General features: G+C 37.7%; 1 protein-coding gene across 5 annotated transcripts; it reads right to left on the bottom strand.

Moving 5' to 3' along the window:
• Positions 1-972: 972 nt before the first annotated feature.
• LOC143032470 (sorting nexin-24-like) lies at positions 973-22,950 on the bottom strand. 5 transcript variants are annotated; one of them, XM_076197308.1, is made up of 4 exons: positions 22,783-22,950; positions 19,044-19,195; positions 18,754-18,938; positions 2,552-2,959 (listed from the first exon to the last, which is right to left on the bottom strand). In XM_076197308.1, the coding sequence occupies exons 2-4, from the start codon at positions 19,188-19,190 to the stop codon at positions 2,797-2,799; spliced, it is 495 nt and encodes a 164-aa protein (XP_076053423.1). In that variant the 5' UTR covers positions 19,191-19,195; positions 22,783-22,950; the 3' UTR covers positions 2,552-2,796. The 5 variants fall into 5 exon arrangements, with proteins under 5 accessions (XP_076053421.1, XP_076053420.1, XP_076053422.1 ...); XM_076197309.1 differs by lacking the exon at positions 19,044-19,195 and having other exon boundaries at positions 22,783-22,931; XM_076197306.1 differs by lacking the exons at positions 18,754-18,938; positions 19,044-19,195; positions 22,783-22,950 and adding an exon at positions 11,729-11,829 and having other exon boundaries at positions 973-2,959.
• Between the last annotated feature and the right edge of the window lie 491 nt (positions 22,951-23,441).

The following is a 23,441-nucleotide window of genomic DNA, read 5'->3' as shown; positions in this document are numbered from 1 at the left end:
TAAGAGGGAGGGTGGAGGGGTGTGGAGTGTATTCAGGGATGGAATGGGTGGGAATGATTTTATGCCTTTTTCTTTTTAGCTACACCCCTTGTAAGGGGGAAAAAGCCTTGGTATATGTATGTATGTATGTAAAATGGTCATTTTACATATGCCCTCCTTTTTTGCCTCCTCTTCAACGTACAGTGAGACCTCTCCTTATCGGACGTTAATTAGCTGTGCTTGCGGTGTTTTCGCTGTTTTGGAGTGGTTCTTGGGTGGCATAGTAATTGCACGCACTAAACAACAGCACTAAAAACACAGCAAAAATGTCGCAAACACAGCTAATTAATGTCCGTTAATGAGAGGTCTCACTGTACATTGAACAATCCCATCATCCACTTCACCAGTTCAAAGTGTAAGATGATGGAAAATTACAAGACGGTGCTGAAAGGTGCTACAAGAATAAACCTTTCTATATAATGGCTGTGTATAGGTGATACAGTGATGCAAAGAAGGAAGGGGTCATGGGATCGGGGGTAGGGACTGGTTATCAGTGAATGATATTTTGATGCAGCCCAAAGGGATTTCTTCGTCTTCTTTTTTTTCTACACGAGGGGATGGGTGCCCATAAAGAGAAGCATCCCCGCTGTGGATATGCTGTGTCTTGCTGCATTGCTTATGACCCAGAGCTGTGGGTGATACTTGGATGACCTGTCGTCCATGAGGAGCTAAGATGAGAGGGATGAAAAGGTGATGGATGGAAGTGGGTATGTGCCTTTTGACTTGGCTATCTCCCTTGTAAGATAGAAAAAGCCCTTGGTATATAGATTATAGCATACAAGTAATGTTTGTACACTAAGTAAACTTGATGTTATTGTTAATACAAATATTAAAAACTGTAATCCATTCATCCATCATTTCATAAGTATGATAATACTTTCAAAATAACTTTCCTTAATGTACACCACTGACAGGTAAAGAACAATTTTCGTCAGACGTGAAAAAATTTATTTCAACGCATTCACAAAAATTTCAACAGACCTATATCCATAATAAATATCTATATTTTCATTCTCTAAGTGTAATTGTGCATATATATAAATTCTTTGGCTGTAAGATACAGTACAGAAGAATTGTACTATGATCTTTTGTTTGTCATGCTTTGCATGTCACACAGATTCATGATCAATAACACTAGTCCACTCAATACTATCAAAACTATATATTTCTGATTTCAGTTGTAAACTGCACTCACCAGTGATATAATGTCAATTTTTGTAAACAAATGCATGCAGGTGAAAGAAATGATATGTCTGAATACAGAAAAATAAACTATCAGACATCTGAAAAAGAAAACAGAGAAACAAACTTATGGAACATAACTATTTATAAGATCAAGTCTTTCTATCTGTTGCTGAATACTGTGGCCACGATATACTGCCATAGCCCCCACCAGTGTTAGAAGCACCATGAAAGGGAACATGGCATCCCAGCCAAACAGGGAGGTAAGGATCCCAACCATTGGCCCTTCAAGCACTGTTCCTAAAGATCCCATACCATTGGACACTCCAGCAATAGCTGTGGCCGAACTTCCATAGCGGTTCCCAATTAGAACAGGGACAGATCCTACCAGCATAACATCTGGACCACAGTTGAAAGCACCAGCTAAAAAAAGCAATGTTGAATTAACTAAAAGACCCCAGCTTGAAGTCATAATAAATATTACCATACAGACAGCAGAACAAAAAACAGCTACGGAACAACCCAGTAAAATACGCCCATGAAACAAATGATCAATAACTAGGCCTGCACTGGCACTCCCAATAACTCCTCCTATCTCAAACATGGTAGAGAAAATGCCGGCTTGTGCTTTGGAATAATCAAGGGATCGTAGTAGAAAGAGGGGTAACCACATCATGATAGTATAACGAACCATTTTGATGCAAAACATACAAACAGAAAGTTCTGGGACTGTGGGGAGACCCCATGTGTACATGAAACCCTGTGAATACCCCTTTAGTTTTTCATCTGTATCATGTATTTCAGTATGATTTTCATTCTTTGCTGACACTATGGTCTCAGAGTCCTCTGGAAAATTTCTTACACCCCAAACAGCAATACTGAAAAAAACTGCAATCAAAGAAGCAGGAATAAAAACAACTCTCCATCCATACATAGTTTGAAAATATACACACAAAGCAGAACCTGCTAAACCCCCTACAAAGCAGCTGGTACCAAACATTCCAAATGCTATGTTCTTTTCCTTGTCTACAAACCATCTGCCGAGCAAACTACAAGCTGAAGGCCAACATAGGGACTGAAACATACCATTCAGAGCTAGAAGACCCAAAAACAAACCCATAGAATTCCAGGAGCCGAAGGATACACAAGCTAGAGCAGCGCCCAACAGACCACCACTAAGTGTTGCACGTGGTCCTAATTGGTCTCCAATTGACCCAAAAAATATTGAAACTACTGCATATGGAAGCAACAATGCAACATCTAACCAACCTAGGGAAGCTGTACTAAATTTCAACTCTTGTTCCATGTCTCCTTTAATAATGCCTACAGGTTTTCGTAGTAGGTAAGTAGATCCATAGGCACACCATAGTATTGTAAACACAATGGCTTGATGCACACGATACCGTGTCACTTTCATGATGATTTTTTTTTTTCACACTTTAGACACTTGTATAAAGTAACCTTAACATTTATACCCTATTTCTCAGTCTTCCCCACCTCAGTATATTTCTTCCAGTCTATATCTTGTCAATACAGTATTTAGTTCAACCTTGATGACTAGAGATGTGGTCTGGTCTAGAAGGGCAGCTTAAAATTTTGGTCATAAATGGCAGTAAGGACACCCTTGGTGACCGTATTAGGCAGGGAAGATGTTCTGCGTGACAGCAGGTGGGGATCACAGCTATAGTAGAGGATGGGTTGATGGCTTGGGCTGCTGTCTGAACTGCTCTCCTCTTGTCTGAAAAAAGAATAAATAAATGAATAATAAATAATATATAATAATAATAATAATAATAATAATAATAATAATAATATATATAGTCATTCAGGTCTAGTGGCCTATGGACATCTTTGGCCAAATTTACTAATACCTCCACATTCTGTCTTGTTAAGCTATTTCTCAATGGGAATAAAATACCAACTTATAAACTGGTAAATAATAATATTCATATGAACATCTCCCAGCAAGTGCTAGAAGGGTTCAACAACAAAGCCCCATCAGATATGGGGAAGAAGAAAGAAAGAAAGAAAAAAAATATATATATATATATATATCAGATATGGGGAAGAAGAAACAAAGAAAGAAATATATATATATATATATATATATATATATATACACATATATAATAATAATAATAAAATAAATAAAAAATAAACAAATAAAATAAATAAATAAACAAGTTAAATCTACCACCAATATCACACAAAACATCCACACAAGTGCACATTTACACTCAGATCACTCTTTCCAAGATAGACCACCGAACTTAATATTCCACCAACATTTCCCCAGACATCATCCCCACAGAAAAATCCCTCTCAAGCGACTACACTGGCAAAAGACACAAAGTAAACAACACTACACAAGAACAACGTATTTCTTCCCTGAGTGACTTATGACTCACATGGTGGCCATAGCTGGTTACCTGGGGGCTGTGGGTCTTCTGCAAGACACCTAGGTCAATGAACTGACTGACATCTATTATATGTCTATTCATTCAATCATCTGTTACCCACACAATAAAGCTTTAGCACTAGTGTGGAAAACCCTCATTCCCTTTCTCCCCTTGAACCACACAAAGATTGCACCTTATTTTCTCAACACCATTGCTGGTTCATACCTGGTGCATCCCTTTCAAGGAACAGGTTCTCACCATAATCTCTACACTCTTCTCCAACTGTCACATTTCTACATCTTCACTTGTTTGACATCCTGAATATCCTGACCACATGTTCTTATGGCTTCAGTCACTCTCATCCCTGATACCATCATCCTGTTCATCTTCTGAAAGATATTTGCTTCTCTGCATTCTCACTTCAGGATGACTTATTTTACTTTTTCTGAACATGGCACTACAGGAATATATCACTATATGACCGAGTTGTGTTCCCAGCTCACTGGTCGCAATGCGAAAATTCGTATATCGAGGTGGGTTTTACATATAAATAGGGGGGTTGTGTTCAAGGACCCTGTCAACCCCCTCCTCTCTCTCTCTCTCTCTCACACACACACACACACATATATATATATATATATATATATATATATATATATATATATATATATGGGTCTTTTCCGTTTGGCGACACGCGGAATTTTTCGATGAAACTTTCACAATTAATACAGTTTCGTATGCTGATTACATTTTTTTTTTTTTTTTATTAAAGAAAGTGCCGAAAAAAAACGCGGGACAGTCTAAAGGTAAATATTTTACCGGCAAGACCTTAGCGGTACATACTCGCTTAATGGTAAAAGTTTACCGGTAAATTAGCGGGACACTGGTCCCGTCAGTACCACCAAGCCGAAACGCGCTTACCGAGACCTTAGCGGTACATACTAGCCTAATGGTAAAAGTTTACCGGTAAATTAGCGGGACGCTGGTCCCGTCAGTACCACCAAGCCGAAACGCGCTTACCGAGACCTTAGCGGTACATACTCGCCTAATGGTAAAAGTTTACCGGTAAATTAGCGGGACGCTGGTCCCGTCAGTACCACCAAGCCTAGACGCGCTTACCGAGACCTTAGCGGTACATACTCGCTCAATGATAAAAGTTTACCGGTAAATTAGCGTTAAGGTTGTTCCCGGTTTTACCGCTAACTTACCGGTACCTGCCCACCCCTGTGCGTCAGTCATTTCGTGTTTCCTTTCCCTAGACACGCGATACGTGTCGTGGATAATTAATAAATGCCAAGTGTTCTCTTCGCTTGTGCTACAGAATCAAAGCAGGCAAAGAAAATACATATTAGAAACAAATGGATGTGGGACGGGTATATAATCATCAATAAAAATATATAAGCATATGTAACACAACTTTGGGCAAAGAAGCATTTTACAACTGGGTAGCCCCAATGCTTCACGGCAAGAATTAGTCCAGACCCTGTATCCGAGACATTAAATTGTTGGGAGACTTAAAATAGAATGACATAGAAATAGGGACGAAAATATTTGTAACTCTTCCTACTTGAAAAAAGGAAAAGAAGATTAAAAAAACAGGTCTCCAAAAGTAAATGGAAATTAATCCAGAATAAGACGTTCCAATATAACAGCATTTTAAATACATAAACCAGTCTGTTCAACCAGCTCCCAAAAGAAACAAGAAATGCTTTAGGTGTCAAGACGGATGAATTCATGAGAGAATTCGATAGTTTTGGCAACAGCCAATTCCATACCAGCCGTGGCCTTGCCTCAAATCACATCAATAGAACCCTGTGCTCTTGAGGCAAAAGCTCCTAACGGTAAACTCAAGGCTCTTACCGCCCTCTATATTCGATAAAAAAAAATAAGATAATAAATAAAATGTAAATTAAAAAATGAAATCAACTTGGGGAAAATGTAAAAGCGTTTTCATTAGTTAATATATACCACAATACATCATGTCAACCGCCTGATGCACTATTACCAAAGACTATATAGGAAAGACGGGAAAGCTCACGGAGAGCCGCATCGTCCACATACATTTTACTGTGCGGCTCTCTCAATAGATGGCGTGTACGCCAATCACCAGTTTTAACTGCATCGTCTGTTTGTTTACAATTAAGCGGGACATTCAATCATAGAGTGTGGGCGGAACTATCACCCATGTGTGGTGTGCAAAAAGAAAAAAATGCCTTTCCCCATCTAATACTTCAAGTTTTTCCTACAGATAGAGAAAGGTAAGAGATTCAACATACACAATACATGGAAACTTTAACAGAAAATGGAGGAATAAAATAGAACATAGTTAAAATCTTCTTTATCTTTATGTCAGACTCAGTGCAGTGTCACTTAGCTTGGAAATGAAAATTATAGATGAATACCTTACAAATATCTAGAAATATGAATTGATCATGTCAAATTCATACCATATCTTTATGGCAGTCCCAGGCAGGCACAGCAACTTTGATATAGTTATGTCATGTTCTTAGCTTATGTGGTAAAGTTATAAACTTTTACCTTAATTTTGAATAAATGGCCAAATACACAGCAAAAAAAAAGTTGAATCGCATGTATGTTTTTTTTTTTTTTTTTGTAAGTTGTGACTGCTTCTTAAAGTTCTTTGGTAGTTTTAAAATTTAACGGTTTTTGTTGAATGAATTCTCTGTGTTATGCTTGTTCTTTTACGGTCTCAATAAACGTCGACCAACGCTGACCAAAGCCGACCAAACCCAAATAATGACGGCTTTTGCTCAATTGCATAATTTTATATAGAAATTAGCATGTGGTTGCATTATTTGACCAATTTTCTTGTTAAATGTGTGATTATCATGTAATTTGATCAAAGAGAAGTTACATTTTTATCGTCTGCAAAATTACCTAAGTCAACCAACGCCGACCAAACCCAAACAATGACGGCTTTTGCTCAAATGCATAATTTCATATAAAAATTAGCATATGGTTACATTATTTGACCTATTTTCTTTAAAATGAGTGATTTTCATGCAATTTGATCAAAGAAAATTTACGCATTTATCCTCTGCAAAATTACCAACCACAGCTACGAATGCCGTCCGACTCACTAATAGCCGACCAACGCCGAACAAGGACGGTTTATACTCAAATGCATGATTTTGTATAAAAAACTAGCATATGGTTGCATTATTTTACTTATTTTCTTTAAAATGTGTGATTTCCATGTCATTTGATCAAAGAAATTACGTTTTTATCCTCTGCAAAATTACCAACCGCAGCTACGAATGCCGTCCGACTCACTCATAGGCGACCAAATCTCAAACAAGGACGGTTTTTGCTCAAATGCATAATTTCATATAAAAAACTAGCATACGGTTGCATTATTTTACCTATTTACTCTAAAATGTGTGATTTCCATGTAATTTGATCAAAGAAGTTATGTTTTTATCCTCTGCAAAATTATTTTATGTATGATTGCAAATCTTGTTTGTTTGATTTTGTGACTTATTTCTTGCATGTTCATCCTTTTATTTTTGTCTATCTTTTTTACAATACAGTACCTGTCTTGCTACATATGTATATATTTTTGTTTGTTTGCTTTTGGGGTTTTCCTTTGTTCTGTTAACATTTTTTGCTATATTTTTGCTTAATGTGCATGTTATGTCTGCTTCTTTGTTTAATTTTGTTTCATATTATTGTTTTTGATTACTGATTTTCCAATGTTTTGTTTGGTATTTAATATCTGATTGCATGTTTTGGTTGCCTGATGTATGGTTCATTTTTGAAGTTGAATAATGTTATTTCTTTTAGTTTGTTTGGTATATGTTCTTTACAAGACAGTATTGCTTTGTTGCAAATAAAAGAATCTCATGTATACCAAACTTTTACTATCCTTGTTTGTATAATTTGTGTACAGATACTTGAATAAGTATACAAAGTTCAAACATAAGCACAAGCACAAACAAGAAAAACATGATATTACAGAAATAATAAGATAAATATAACTAAAATAACCTTTTAAATTTTAACTGTTTACTCAATTTCAAATATTTAGTAATGAATGATGCATTGTGCAGAAGTATTTTACCAACTTTTGATTTTATAAATGTGATGTGTGTAAAGCATATATTAAATAGTCTTGTTTGCATGCAAAAGTCATAAAATTACTACTCATTATTTTATAAAGAGAAAGTAAAACTTTTTCGAGATGTTGATTATTTTAGCGAAAGGATCAGTTTTAAAAATTCCATAAACACTATATATAATATAAGTTAAGTATGATTTGAAAGCCGCGCTACGCCACTTCCGATTTATAGTTTGCGGCTATCTCGATAGATGGCGCGCATTCACGCTGGATGGATGACGTTTTCTTATTAGTAAAAGATAGAAGCTTTCCCATCTTTCCTATATAGTCTTTGCTATTACTATAGCTGAAAACAGCATGTGACGTCACACTAACTTGTAAACACGGTGCGTAGTCTGTTTTTATTCACTCACACCCGAACAGGATTACGGCACTGACGACAAAATCTATCCGACTTGTCAATAAACTTGTCAATAAACACAAAAATAAGCATTGGAGATTGGTATGTTATAACACATTTATAAAAGTTCACTGTAAACCCACTATCGGGGAAAATAATAACGGAAATAAAGAGAAACTATATTTCCGTTATTATTTTCTCCGATAGTGGGTTTACAGTGAAAAGATAAGCATGTACACACGTTGCTGCCACGGCCCACGGCGTTTATAGTCTACTTCAAAGTTGCCAGTTGGTTTTGCGGTATCTTAAAGTTTTGTTAAAATTCCGATCTTTTCAAAACTTTGTTATACGATATATTAACGGTGCGTAGAAAAGCATAAATCAGAAATATGAAAATTGCTAATTAGTTTGATCAACTTCTTTTTCACTTGGTAAATAATTTCATGGTGTACTGTTACACACTGTAAATATATATATATATATATATATATATATATATATATATATATATATATATATATATATACACACAATTTCTGTAGGTCGAATGTATGAGGATGTGGAAGACATTAGTTCTACAAATGCCTTTTGTAATAAGATGATGTTATTCAACTAGTAACATCGATTTCAATAATTCTGTATAAGTAGGATAGCTGCGGTACCGTGTCAGTGCAACAATTAATGTTCGGTACGTGATGCATGATAATTTTGAGTGCAATGGTGACATAATAATCTTAGGATTGATGAACTTGAGTCTGACACGTATTTCTATTCTTGTGGTAAATACTACAAAAGTGGATATTGGGTCAACACTAAAATATATCCTGGATGTCTCTGGCTGTTGTTAGGGGCTTGAGTTTATCAGCGTTTCTATCTCTAAGGACAAAATATCTAGTGTTCATTTGTATTTTTTTACTGTCAAGTTCATACAAATAATATATTCATCTATCACTTTCCACACCTAGTTCTTAAAAAAAATAATCAAGCCGAGAATGATCAGCTCAGTCATTTGTAATTACAAATTTTACTTGAAAATATCTGCACGGCATTACAAGGCTTGGCGGGAATATAACCTCCCCCCCACCCACGGGGGGGGGGGTTATTCCTCGGCTTGATTATTTATTTCAGAACTAGGTGTGGAAAGTGATAGATGAATATTTTATTTGTATGAACTTGATAGTAAATGAAATACAAATGAACACTAGATATTTTGTCCTTATAGTTTGAAACGCTGGTAAACTCAAGTCACAGCGTTCTTATATTTCCTAGTCATTCCACAAACACTCATCGCCTTACATACCTTACCAAGACGAAATATATCACTGTTCTCAAAGTGTGGTAACTTTGCAGTGGGTTTGTAAGCAGTGACGAGGATAATATAGCTAACACCTGTGTGAGTAGAGGGGGAACGGGAGGCCAACAAGTGTCGCTCACCACTTGTGGATTAGGCAACATGCAAGATGTAGAACCGTTGAGGTGGCAAAGGAAATGTAGTGTTTAAATTTTAATCAACCATTCTTCCATTTGTTCTCGCGATCCTTTTGTTCAATTGCAAATAGCGACGAATGAATGATAACGCTATCTAATCTTCAAATCCACAGTACCAGTGTCACAACCAGTGTTGCCGCAAATCCGGGTGAGCATATCCGGAATGGACTACATGGCAACTTTAGGATTGCCAGATAGCAAAATTCATCCTCCGTTTATTATGATTGGGTAAACCTTAGCCAATAGAATGTCGATAATAAGGGCTTGCCTGGGAGTGACTTTGTCTTTTGTAATACATCTGTCCTCACAATTCTCTTCTAACCAGTGTCACAGTATTTCTTGAACAAAATAACCCAGTGTCTCACGAACACTCTTTGATTAAACACAGAAAAGAAACACTAATAATGTCTCATACAGTTTTCTTAGCCATAGAGTAGATCATAATAGAAAACGACATTTCAAATGGATAACTTATTTGTTTTAGTGGCATATGTTTCTCTCTTCAATAATGATTTTGAGAAAAAACCATAGCGCTTGTCAAAGTTACGTAGTGAACAGTACGTATAAGCCTGTAATGTAACAGCCTTAAACATTCCTCTTCGTCGAGATGTAGCTTTGATATATATTTTTAACTCTATTATCAGACTATCTGTTCTTAGGAATTAGGCAACAGCATATGCATGCATGCTTTCCCCTTGCCTTGCCCTGCAATCGTCACTTATGAGCATATAAACAGTTAGAAGTCGGTATAAATCAGTTTGTGCTCACAGACTTAGATATTATATCTTATTATCTTCATTTTCTTCATCACTTTTCTCTCTAACGTAATGAAAAATGATAATAATATTGTCTGGCACTGTATGGTTAAACTTAAGCGTGATTTTCATCACTGCCGTCGTTACTTATGAACAAATCCTCGCTTTCCACATATGTATTAGATTCTTCATTTCCTTCATCATGTTCTGAATCATTTTCATCACTTACTTCGCTGTCATCGTCACTGTTGTGTACATCATCACTTTCTGTGTCATCAGATTCATCAAAGAATGTAGTGAGTTCCTTTGGAAAGCTCGAGTTCGCATAAAATCTGGCCCGAAAGTGGTCTTCCTGTGCGAGTGGCTCAAGCATTACACCTCTGTAAACTTTACTGACAACATAAATAAACACAAAATGCAATGGTAATGGTGTGGATATATTAAAAATACACGTATATATTCTCTTTATATTTATTCAAGCTTTACTTTTTTAGAAATTGACGAGAAACTAATTTATCCGGAATTTCCGATTCAAAAGAGCATCGCCGGATGTTTGACGTAATCACGTCCGACTGGTGTTCCCGCCATGCAGCTAGCAGACGAATTCCGGATTTGCGGCAACACTGGTCACAACTGATAGCGCATAATTTTTGTCGACATTTAGCTGAAGTCGATATTTACCCTAACTTGTGCCGATATATCGTCGAAACATATGGCCACTTGCTGTACTATTGTGGGAGACAGGAAACGGCGGGTGTAACGGCAATATTTGCGATTGATGATCAATTCTACAATTCTAACTATAAAATACCGCTTTGTTTTTTTTTCTTTCTTTTTTAATATTCCAATGGAAAATTTTTGCTCGTATAAACAACGATTGATAACCGTCCGAAATTGGATGGAGATTGACCTTGTTTATATATATATATATATATATATATATATATATATATATATATATATATATATATATATATACATATATACATGTTGCAGTATTTCACACATGGCGCGTGAATATGATATTGAAACGAACACCCCGGGCCCCTTTAAATGTCTCCGAACAATGTCGTTCAAATACAATTCCCAGGATTCGCCAAGCCCAGTATCAACGACAAAGATGGTAGGAGTGAACAGAAACACACGATTCTCCTTGGCCACATATGTCAATACAGCAAGGCAAACACAAATTGGCTCTATACAATGAAAATATAACAATCTACACATTCACGTAAATGGAAAAGCCTATAAACGAGGGAATAAATAAAGCACTCGTGAATAAAGGTAACGGAAGTCATACATGCGTAGACACAACGTAATCGAGTCAAGCAATGACATAATCAATGAAGTCACCGTAGACACACACACGGAAATCAGTAACAGGCACCTATTTGCGACACACTATTTGACGTCGATTCACCCAAGGTAAAACGAATTATATAAGGTACGTTGAGCACCGCGCACCTCCACCGTCACGTCATAGGAAATCCAGAGGGGGAGAGAGTGAGAGGTGGAAGAAAATGTAAACTTTAAAGAAAACCATCTGTATGTACGGTAAACTTTAAAATTACACTATGATGATCACATAATACTGAAATTACTCAATATTACTTTCTTATCCTCAAATTATCAGTATCTAAGATATGACCGCCAGAAAAGCTATAAAAATATTTTCCATGCTTTCACATTAGGTGGATTATATTAATATGATGAGTTATTAGATGGGATGACATGTCAATTTATATGTTGATCAGGTAGATGAGGAAGATATTATACTGTTGATACACACCAACTAGCTAAATATAAACCCAGTAGTAATGACACATAAAAGTATCTTATGGTTTTTATTATATTACATTTTGGATTTGCATGGGTTTCATATCTCCTCAAGCGTGGATTTTATATGTAGACCTTCATCTCCACCAAGCTCAGTTATGATTAAACCGGATTCTTTAGTCTGTTTATTTGCAACTGAATGAAAATTTCAGGAAATGTTGCTAAAAAATAGTTACTTTCAAAATGACGGCTGCATACATATCCACATGACCGAGTATTATGTGTGCCACACAATTCAATCCATTTCTAAGTTCTTTATCTTTGGGTAGTGAAAAGAAATGTATACAGTATTTTTATCACCTTTCAGTCTAACGGCATTGCACTTCTGCACTATACAAACTGTTGGCATTTTTATATGTTATTTGTCTGCCTTAGCTACCCTTTTAATCAGAAGATGGAGCTTCACTCCACACACTGGTGTGTGAGTGACTGACAGCCCTCGACCTGCGGAACCCTGGTCTCGATATTTCCACTGACATCATCATCTACCTGCGCAGTGGAGAGGTTTTCTGGCTCTACCTCATCTCCCCCCCCCCGCTAACTTACCTTATAGTATTCGTTTTACCTTGGATTCACCAACTTCATCCAGGAGGTGCCAAGATGAGAGGGAGGGAGGAGGATGGAGGGGAGTGGAATATGTAGGGGATGGAATGGGTGGGAGTGGTTTCTATGCCTTTTTCTTTTTGGCTACCCCCCGTGTAAGGGGAAAAAAGCCTTTGGTATATGTATAATAATTATTTAGTCCTATGCTTTATATATTTTACTCATGCTTTTATTACTCATAACTTATTTTTTTTATTTCACAAGTGTAGTACACTTTTTTTATACTGTAATTTTCTTTATTGTATATTATGTGTCCTTTGAAAAACATAACTCATTAGGTACCCTTCTGAGGGTGCTCGCCTGACTAGTTTCTTTGCTTCAGTGCTCAAAAAGAAAGGTTAAGAACCCCTGATATTATCAACAGGCACCATGAATTTGAATACACCAAACCACTGCAACGGTAAAAGTAACTCTACACCACCAAATTACCCCACCCCATCGAGCTAAAATGATAATCTCACCAACTGTATTTCTCTATTACAACAAGGATGTTTTTCAAATTAAAAACCAATTAAATGGGTGAGAAAAAGAAGAATACTATTGGACACCTAGCACATGTTTTGCCCATCATTCATGCCTTACCTACATGCGGGATGGATTACGCTGCCCAGCATGTGCCAATGGAAGTAGTATCAATGGAGCAGACTATCAAACTAGCTGGTAGCAAGGATAGGCACCATGTGGGGACGAATGGATTCAACGAACATCCAAAACTGTTGCGTAACTCTACCATCCACTACACGATAACGAGTTGCATCTGCAGCTACATTGAACAATCTCGGGGGAGAGCAGGAGTGCCTCCACCAGGGGGGGGAACTGTGAAAGTGTACACATAGTCTGCAATGTCAATTTTTTTCTCAACTCTTGGGGGAGGGGCCACTGAGGTTATGCCTAAATCCACCAACACCAGCCAGGTACAGGGTGTTTGGGATAAATTTGATAATTATTTTATCTTCTGTTATTTCAGAACCATTTAAAGGATTTAATAGTGGTAAAGTGCAATGGATAGTTGATTCTGTGTAATATTGGTGGGTGTGAGTGCTAGAGAGCACAAATGACTGGAAAGCTCTGGAATATTGGAAGAGTGACTTGCATAATGATGATTCATACCAGATTAAAAAATTTAGAAATCTTAGCTGCAGCTCAATGCTCCTTGAATACCATGAAATGTAAGCTGGAAAATTGTGACAGACATGTGGAAGCAGTGGCTAGGAAGAAGGATCATAGCAAGTGTTCTTACTCTGTCCACAATGAAATTCATCAAAAAGTTGCAAAAAAAGGTGTGGCAAGATCCAGGCAAGGCAATACAGACTTGGCAAGAGAGATGGGCATCGGAGTGGTGACTATGAAGAAAGCGTTGAACAAGATCTTCACTACTCCTCATACAAGAAGCAGGCCAACTACTCACAGGCAACCTATGAGAACCACCTTACAAAAGCCAAGAAACTCCTCAATAAGGTCAAACACCCAGTCGAGCCGGGGATGCTCTGGTTCTTCTCAGACGAGAACTTCTGCCAGGACCAGTTGCACAACGTGCAGAACAACAGGTGGCTAGCCTACAGTCCACACAAAGTTCTGTGCTTCATAAAGACCAAGTTTCCTCAAATTGTGATGGTCTTTGGGTGTGTTTCCAGCACAAGCCACATCATGCCATCCCACATCTTTGAAGAGGGACTCAGACTCACTTAAGATGGCTATATTGAGTTGTTGTCCACTGTTGTCAAGTGCTGGGTGGAGAGGGTGGCTATGGGAAGATCATATGTGTCACAGCAGGACTCAGCTCTGTGTCACACCTCTGGGAAAACCCAGAAGTAGCTGTCTGAGAACTTCTACAACTTCACTAGTCCCACATCTGGGCCCCTAACTCAACTGATTACAACCCCATGGGCTATTATGTGTGGAGTACAGTTGAAAAAGACACCAATCATACTGCTTGCAACACCAAGGATGAGTTGATTGTCAGGATCAAATTGGTGTTCAGGTGTCTCTCAAAGGACACTGTGAAGACTGCATGCTGCAGGTTCAGGTCCTGCCTAGAAGCCATGGTGGAGGTTCAGGGCGGCTTATTTGAGTGAGCTGTATTTGGCAAAAGATCCTCTTAGAAATGCATTTTGAATTTTGAGAATACAACCACTCCTCGTTTAACGACGACAATTGGAACCAGCGCACCGTCGTTAACCGAAAGTGTATACATATACGTACATGTACTGTATGTACAATGTCCAGCAATACATGTATCTTTATTTTCGTGTATTTTCCCTCTTTTATACAGTACATTAAAACTTTATTTACTGTTTATTTACGGTGGTTAGGTTCCTGAAATTACCGTGTATGACCAAATCCGCATATGCTGACTTTCCATATTGAATACCGGGGTATTTTTTTAGTTTCGACCATGGGCGCAATATAGCAATAGAAAATTAATAATTAATTTTGTAAATTAAAATGTATCAACGTAATATGCAATTTTGTGGGCGGAAATGAAAGTAAAAAATACCATGCTACAAGAAAATATGCTAATGAACGAAGTCGGTAGCATAGGATCGGGACGCCATCTTGTCGTCTGCCAACGTCTCTCACGACGACGACAACGAGGACGAGTGTATACATATACGTACATGTACTGTAGGTACAATGTCCAGCAATACATGTATCTTTATTTTCGTGTATTTTCCCTCTTTTATACAGTACATTAAAACTTTATTTACTGTTTACGGTGGTTAGGTTCCTGAAAATTACCGTGTATGACCAAATCCGCGTATGCTGACTTTCCATATTGAATATCGGGGTATTTTTTTAGTTTCGACCATGGGTGCAATATAGCAATAGAAAATTAATAATCAATTTTGTAAATTAAAATGTATCAACGTAATATGCAATTTTGTGGGCGGAAATGAAAGTAAAAAATACCATGCTACAAGAAAATATGCTAATGAACGAAGTCGGTAGCATAGGATCGGGACACCATCTTGTCTGCCAACGTCTCTCACGACGACAACAACAAGGACGAGCCGGATGACATTTCATTTGCAGGTAATGATTTATCAAACACAGGTTAGGTTAGTTTAGTTTAGGTTAGACGAATTTATCATCCTTTCATTTCTTCGACATCGGCATCTATCATAACAAACACGGTGTACCATTCGTCCGACATGACTTCGTTACTTACGAAATTTGTTTTAGCACCTTTTTTTCCATTCACAAAATATCATATTACGTTGATACATTATAATTTACAAAATTAATAATCAATTTTCTATTGCTATATTGCGCCCTTGGTCGAAACTAAAAATTTACCACTACCGGTATATACTGTACCCCAGGTAGTTTTTTCAGCTTGCAGGATGGTAATGTAGACCTAAGCTTCAGAACACTTTACCTCACAGGTAATATCCACCGTACAAGTTCATTTATAACATCATACAAATTTGCCTCAACCAACTTAATTATCGTACATGACGTCATAACTTCAGGAGATTTACGTTAAACGAATGTCATAAAGCCCGTCGTTACTCCGAGTTGTCGTTAACAGAGTAGGTCGTTAAACGAGGAGTACCTGTATATTACTTTTTGGCCAAGATAGGAAATTTTTCCTTCCTTTCCAAAAAAGTGTCAAATTTATCCCAAACACCTTGTATGTTGGCACTCTTCTGTAATTTCTTCCAGTTGTTTCAACATGGTGGCCATATGGACATGTATGTTTGATAAGCAATTACTCTGCCATTTCGTGTCCTCTACTGAACAACATGATTTACACAACTATGCCATATCACTACAGTAAATTTCTCTACCTTGTCTCTCCATCTTCTGTCTGGTCTCCTCTACACATTTTGTATCTCATGGCTTCCACTCAGAAACACAATTGTTCTATTGCCCATTTGATAGGCAAGCAGACCACAAATACAAATTTATACACATCTGACAGACCAATCATACAGTGCAGCAGCAGTCTTTAATGACTACTGACTAATTTTCACTCAAAGAAGAATGCTAAAAACTTTTACTTCTTGAAATCCCTCTTTTCTGCTATCCTCCTTAAACCTCTTTTACTATCTGTGTGACTCCACCACTTAGCGCGATAGTGTCCCAAAAAGATAGAAGCGTTGGTAATCAACGACAAAATACAAACCTAACACAGAACATCATGGAAAAAAATAAATAAATAAATAAAAAATAAGAATTGAAGATGAGGTATTTCCATTCACAGTCTGAGATATGGCATGAGTTTCTGACATATGGCATACATATGCTATGAAAGTGAATAGAGTTAGGGGATGAGTCAGGTAGAGAGAAAAAGGTAAAGGGTGCATGCTAATGAAAATGAAGGTGGTAAGGGGAAAATTGGTAGGTTTTGAGGGATCTATTGAATTAAAAATGAGAGATGGAGAGGGTTAGATGAAGTGAACAAGGTAGTAAAGGAGAAGTGAGCATTCAGGGATTAGTTGCAGAGTATGACAAAAGAAACATCTGAGAAGTAGAAGGAAAAAAGAAAAGCAAAACATAAAGGAGGCAAAAAGGAGAATAGATGTAAAATGGGGGAGGAGTATGACAAAATTCTGAGTAATAAAAAGATGTTTTGGAAGGAAGTTAACCCCTTCGATATGATGACGCCTACTTAGATGTCATGAGGAGCAAGTGGGTACGCGAGGATGCTGATGTCGGCATCTTGATTATATATATATTGTAGTTGTACCTGCGTGACCCCCATACTCTGTAAACTGGCTTCATCATATTTTCTATGGTTATCAAAATTCACGGGTGAAAGAGAACGAGCAATACAGCGGTAACTTTATTTTTCATAATGCGAGTATTATGATGCAACATCGCACGTCTGGCAGCTAATGCTGCCCACGAGATTTTGGCCCGTATTGAAGGGGATAAGGGAGGAAGTGAAGGTGAGTCAAGTAGAGAAGAAAAGGTAAAAATGGGGTCGCTGATAAAGTGAAGCTGTCTTGCTGCATTTCTTCTGACCCTGGGTAGTGAGTGGGATACTGGGATGACCTGTCATCCATGAGGAAATATGAGGAAAGGGTGGAAGGGAGTGGAATCGTATCTACAAAACAATAAGTAACCCTTATATAAATATATAACCACATACAAGTCCTATACCAGTCACATGCATTGGACATGGGAGCTAGGATGCTCACAGCCTCTTGGTGCCAGCCTCCCTCTTCCTTAGACTAAACAAACTACAACACTCAGCCTAAGTCAGCATGATGTCACAATTGTGTGAGCCCCTAAATAAAACTACCAAATCTGAATAGTTTTGCCAGACACACCTTAACCATTCACATACCTATCAGAAGACATAATCAATATACAAGTGCCATACACCATACCAAGGCACATTTACTATTAATGACTAGAACAATTATAGAATACCAAACATATATAGTACATTACTAGATATATGAAAATAATAGACTAGTTGTAAACCCTATGCAGAAATGCAGACACATGCATTTCTGCATATTCACATGGGTGGGTATGGCACTCCATGGGATCACAACTGCAACTAACACTGAATGAGCTCCAGTCCCATGGTCTGAACATAACTTTGCTACAATAAATAAAAAAAGCCCCTGCTGGCTTTATCTTACATCAAAAAATTAATCCAGCGATGCATACATACTGGGTGGAAATGGGTACATGCCTTTTGACTTGGCTACCTCCCTTATAAGGGGGAAAAAGCCTTTGATATGTATAGTCATGAGATATATTTTAACCAGCTATGTTTGGTACCTGTTGGGTACTGATCCATTACATCTTATGCACTCAATAATTGAAGGACTTTAATGACATTTCTGTGGATCAGAGTAATGTTGTAATCTTTCACAAATAAAGACTAACCTTTCCTTTAAACATCTCTATGAGTACATCTCTTGTGCATGATACTTCCCCAAGGATAGTAGTGCTGTGTTGGTTATATCCAATGAAATACAAAATATTCCCACCAAAAAAGGTAACACTCACTCAATCTGAGGTGGCTGGAAGTTGTGGATGTGAAGAAAAGTCAAGAGCTGCGCAGGCATGGGCTGAATCTGAAGGGCCGAATGTAACCACACTTCCAGACCAGAACGTCTTGCTTCAAGAACCTTGGTGGTTGTGTTCCGCACACGTTTTGGTGGGAAATCAGCAGTTGGATGATATTTCCGCAACTGAAAGTAACAAATAATTCCATGTAATAATCATTTAATGAATGATCATAGGTAATGAAAATTAGCAATGTTGTACATCACCCATAATATGATTAAGATGATTACCTCTTTGTAGAGACTATGGAAAGCTGAGTAACGTTTCTCTACACGATGTACCCTGCCATTATAGCACACCTCAATCTGATATACAAAATGACTTCTGCCACCTTCACCATCAACTAGCCGGTATCGTGGAATATAACTTCTAATCATTATTCCTGAAAAATAAATGCCATATGAACTATCCAGAAATTAATCAAGCAATCAATATGTCGAGGGAGATGCATGGCTCCCAGGTAACAGTGAAACCACCAGATTAGCCCATAAATCACATAACCTCTTCAGTACGAGTTCAATTCTCACGGCCATCATTAGCTGCCTGATGTATAATGATTCGATGATACATCACAATACTTGCAATATAAAAAATAAAGTTACAGCTGTATTACTCATTCTCTTTCACTCTGAATATTGATAACCATGGAAAATATGATCAAGCTAGTTCACAGAATATGAGGGTCACTCATCTACAAATACAATATAGATATAATCGAGACGTCAACACCGGCATTCTCATATACTCACTTGCACCTTATGACGCCTACGTAAGCGTCATTGTATGGAAGGGGTTAAAGAAAAAATAAGTTGTCTGAGCAGGGATAGGGGAGGAATAGGGGAGTGGATGTAATGACAAAACTGGCACATTCATGATTGATCAATTTTATATTTCTAAAAATCAAATTATACCATTTCTATTTATGACCATTTCTTTTTGAGGAAAAAAATATACAATACTGTATATTTCCTTAGAGCAAAGAAAACAAATGGTAAAATGTTACTTTGAAAATAAACAGAGAATGATGTATGTATTTTTTTTTAAATACATACCTCTCCAAGGCATAAAAAATCTCTACTTGCATACTAGAAAAGTACAAATTTTTCATATATATATATTTTCTATTTATTTACTTTTTAGATAAAGCAGATATTGGCATCTCTGGAGTATACAGTTCACATCTGGTAACCTCTCACATCCTTCTTGTGCTGCATACATATACCAATGGCTTTTCCCCCCTTACAAAATCAAAATGCATCAATCCACTCTCACCCATTTCATCCCCATATACTCCACACCCATTCACCACCCCTTCCTCCCTCTTCTTGGTTCCTCTTGGATGATGGGTCATCCCTGCATCTCACCCACTGCCCTGGGTCAGAAGCAATGTAGCAAGACACAGTACATCTACAGCAAGGCCACTTCATTTAATCCACAACCCCCCTCTCTGTCCCCTCATGCTGAACAAGAGAAGACAGGGAGAAATCCTTTCAGGCTGCATCAAAATATCATTCATACATTCTCCCTTAGCCCCCATCCCTCACCCACTCCCTTCCATGCATCACAGCATCATCCATACACAATCAATCTTCACTCACCCCATCTTCTGTCTTCTCCCTTCCTTCCTCAACAGACATTCCTCTCTTTCCCAATGCCCCTTTCAACCCATCCATCCATCTCATCCTTGGTCACCCCCTTATGTTCACTCCCCCACTTTTTTTTTTTTTACTAATCTTTCTTCACTCATTCTTTCATTGTGTCCAAACCATCCCAATACTCTTTCTGCCCCTGCTCTCCTCATCATCACCTTGTCTCTCACTCTACCCAGCCTAGTAACACCCTACCATACTTCTCAGGCATTTCATCTCAAACACGTTTAAACTCTTCCTCTTCTATATTCCATGTTTCTCCTCCATACAGTGCTGTCAGCACAATCACCCCTTCATAAAATATCCTCTTATCATCCATTCCCAAATGTCTATTTCTCATTACATTTTCTAATCCCCCAAGGCATTTACATGCTCCTCTCAATCTACATTCTACCTCCACTCCTCCCTTTCCCACCACATTCACACCCAAGTATCTAAAGCTATCCATTTCCTCCATTCTCTCTTCACTTTCAATTTGCTGCCATCTTCTCCCCTTGTATATCTCATCACCTTAATTTTACCCACATTTATTTTCAAATTCCTTCTTTCACACACCTTCCCAAACTCTGACACTAACTTCCTTAATCCCTTCTCTGATCTTCTCTTCTTCATCATATTTTCTATGGTTATAAAAATTCACGGGTGAAAGAGAGAACAATCGATAAAGCGATACTTTATTTTTTATAATGCGAGTATTATGACGCAACATCGTACGTCTGGCAGCTAATGCTGCCGGCGAGATTTTGGCCCGGAGTGAAGTGGTTAAGGCAAAGGTTCGAGTCCTTGCGGTGGAGCTTATTTCCATATATCACAATGACGCACAACTTCTGTAGGTACATGTCAATCCACGGGCGGCACCACCATCGCGGATGTAATCTTTACACAGCCATCTTTTGTGGCCTGTTCATATGGGTATGCCTCAGTTTGAATGCTTGTAGCGTTCAGCACATGCACAGGAATATCAAATGTTCTGCAAGTGTATGCCCAATTCTTCAAAAAAAAAAAAAAATCACTGATTTAAATGCAAATTTGGCTATTAGCCGTGGCAAATTAGTTTTCTGAGTAAAAATCTAAAGATAACCTAGCATAGCCTAACCTAACGTAACCTAACATAACCTAGCGTAACGTAACCTAACATAACGTAACCTAACATAACATAACCTAACCTAGCGTAACCTAACCTAGAGTAATGTAACCTAACCTAGAATAACATAACATAACCAAACTGTTAGGTTACGTTAGTTTACGGCTAGTAACTCTGTGCGTGTGCAGTGGCCTTTGCTAAATGTATAGCAAAAAATATTTCAAATTGTTGGTAACTTTGTAAACAAACATGGCTACCGCTCGTTAGCCGATTACACTCCGGACCTCAAAGGTGAAATTTATGTTTTTGTAATTTTTTTTTTTTTTTGTTCTTGTTCATTTTATACATGTTTTGAAATGCGCATTACTCTATTTATTAGTGCTCCCCACCCAAAAACCCCGATTTCCCACAGGTCCCCCCAGATCATTGGGTGATGTAGGCATAAGTGCATAACTTCAATAATTTCTTGAAAAGTACGTATTTGTGATGGAAATGATGTACACCATCATTCATATCACAACATTTCTCACCAGAAACACATAAGCCACATATCAAAATCGTTGGTTAGGTGAAACTATAAATTGTCCATCTATTCTAACCTAACCAATGTAATTCAGCACCTCAAATTCTAAAGATCATCCAGGTCGTTGTCATCATGGATGCTGACGGTCTAATTATTGTTGTACCTCAGGCAATTACCAGACAACAGCAAAACCCCGTGTTCTCTCATAAAGTCCAAGGAAGCCCTATTGTCTTTGTAACAGTGCTTAACATCACCTGGAGTTGGAGTACACCCGGTCCTGGTCCAAAACATGAAAGCTGTCATCTGACAGTGACTGGATTGCCATGGCATCCGTATCATAGCATTGCGGCTGCGTTGTTAGTAAATTTGCTTGTAGCAAGATTTTTTGTTTTTCTATTTCCGTCAAGAAAATCGCATATTATATTCATGTATTATAATTTACAAAATTAATATTTAATTTTCTAATGCTATATGATTATATACAGTATATAGCATAGGTGTGCACAACTAAAATAATGCCAAATCATCTCCCTTATTTCTCAAACTATTTCAAAAATTTAAAAAGTACTTTGTTTCTAATGAAATGGTTTTTCATATTCGATAAGAATTTATTATTTTTTTATTATTATTTATTTTGTCCCCGTACCTAACTTCTGTCAAAGTTTCTTCCGCTTTTATAACGTTACAAACGTAGTCATATATATCACTCAAACCTGCGATAAATATTCAGTTATTTTAGTCCAGCTGTTGCGATCCATCTATTGGTGTACAAATGTAATCACATTTAATGTTTCTTCCACCCTCCCTTTCCTGCCTTCCCGATTCTAGACTTCACTTCCTCTATTGAACTACCGCCTACGTCAAAAACTTCGGGAATTTCCCTTTGCTTTTCCGTATGTAAACACCAAACAAATGTACAATGAGAAGCGCATCTCTAACTTTACTTCCCGGAGTTCTGTTGTTAGCCTGTTACATTCCTATTACGTCCTCTCTCGTAGTAGTGAATGCCGATTTTTTTAAGTCTCACGATTGAGAGTCACATTAAAATATACTTACTTAGGGCGAGTTTCTACCGAAGCAAATCGTATGCAACTAGAAGCCTATGTTAGTGGAAACGCACCTAGGCGGCAATTATTGCACGTCTGGGGTATTGCCTATTGGCTGCATGTTATTGTGTGGTATAAACTGAACAGTAGCATGTAATCTATACTTTAGGGATTATATGGGTGGCCCCTAAGGCTACGGACCAGTCTCACATAACCTTGTCGTTAGAGGAAATCTCTAATCATACATAAGTGATGTTACTTTATTGCACGGCGACTGTCCCTCCACACCCTCTCTTACTATGTATCACTTCTTCAGTATCGGATCC

Source organism: Oratosquilla oratoria, chromosome 13 (assembly GCF_046742065.1).
Source record: "Oratosquilla oratoria isolate Oo_2021 chromosome 13, ASM4674206v1, whole genome shotgun sequence".
NCBI lineage: Eukaryota > Metazoa > Arthropoda > Malacostraca > Stomatopoda > Squillidae > Oratosquilla > Oratosquilla oratoria.
This window is presented reverse-complemented; position numbering and strand designations above follow the sequence as displayed.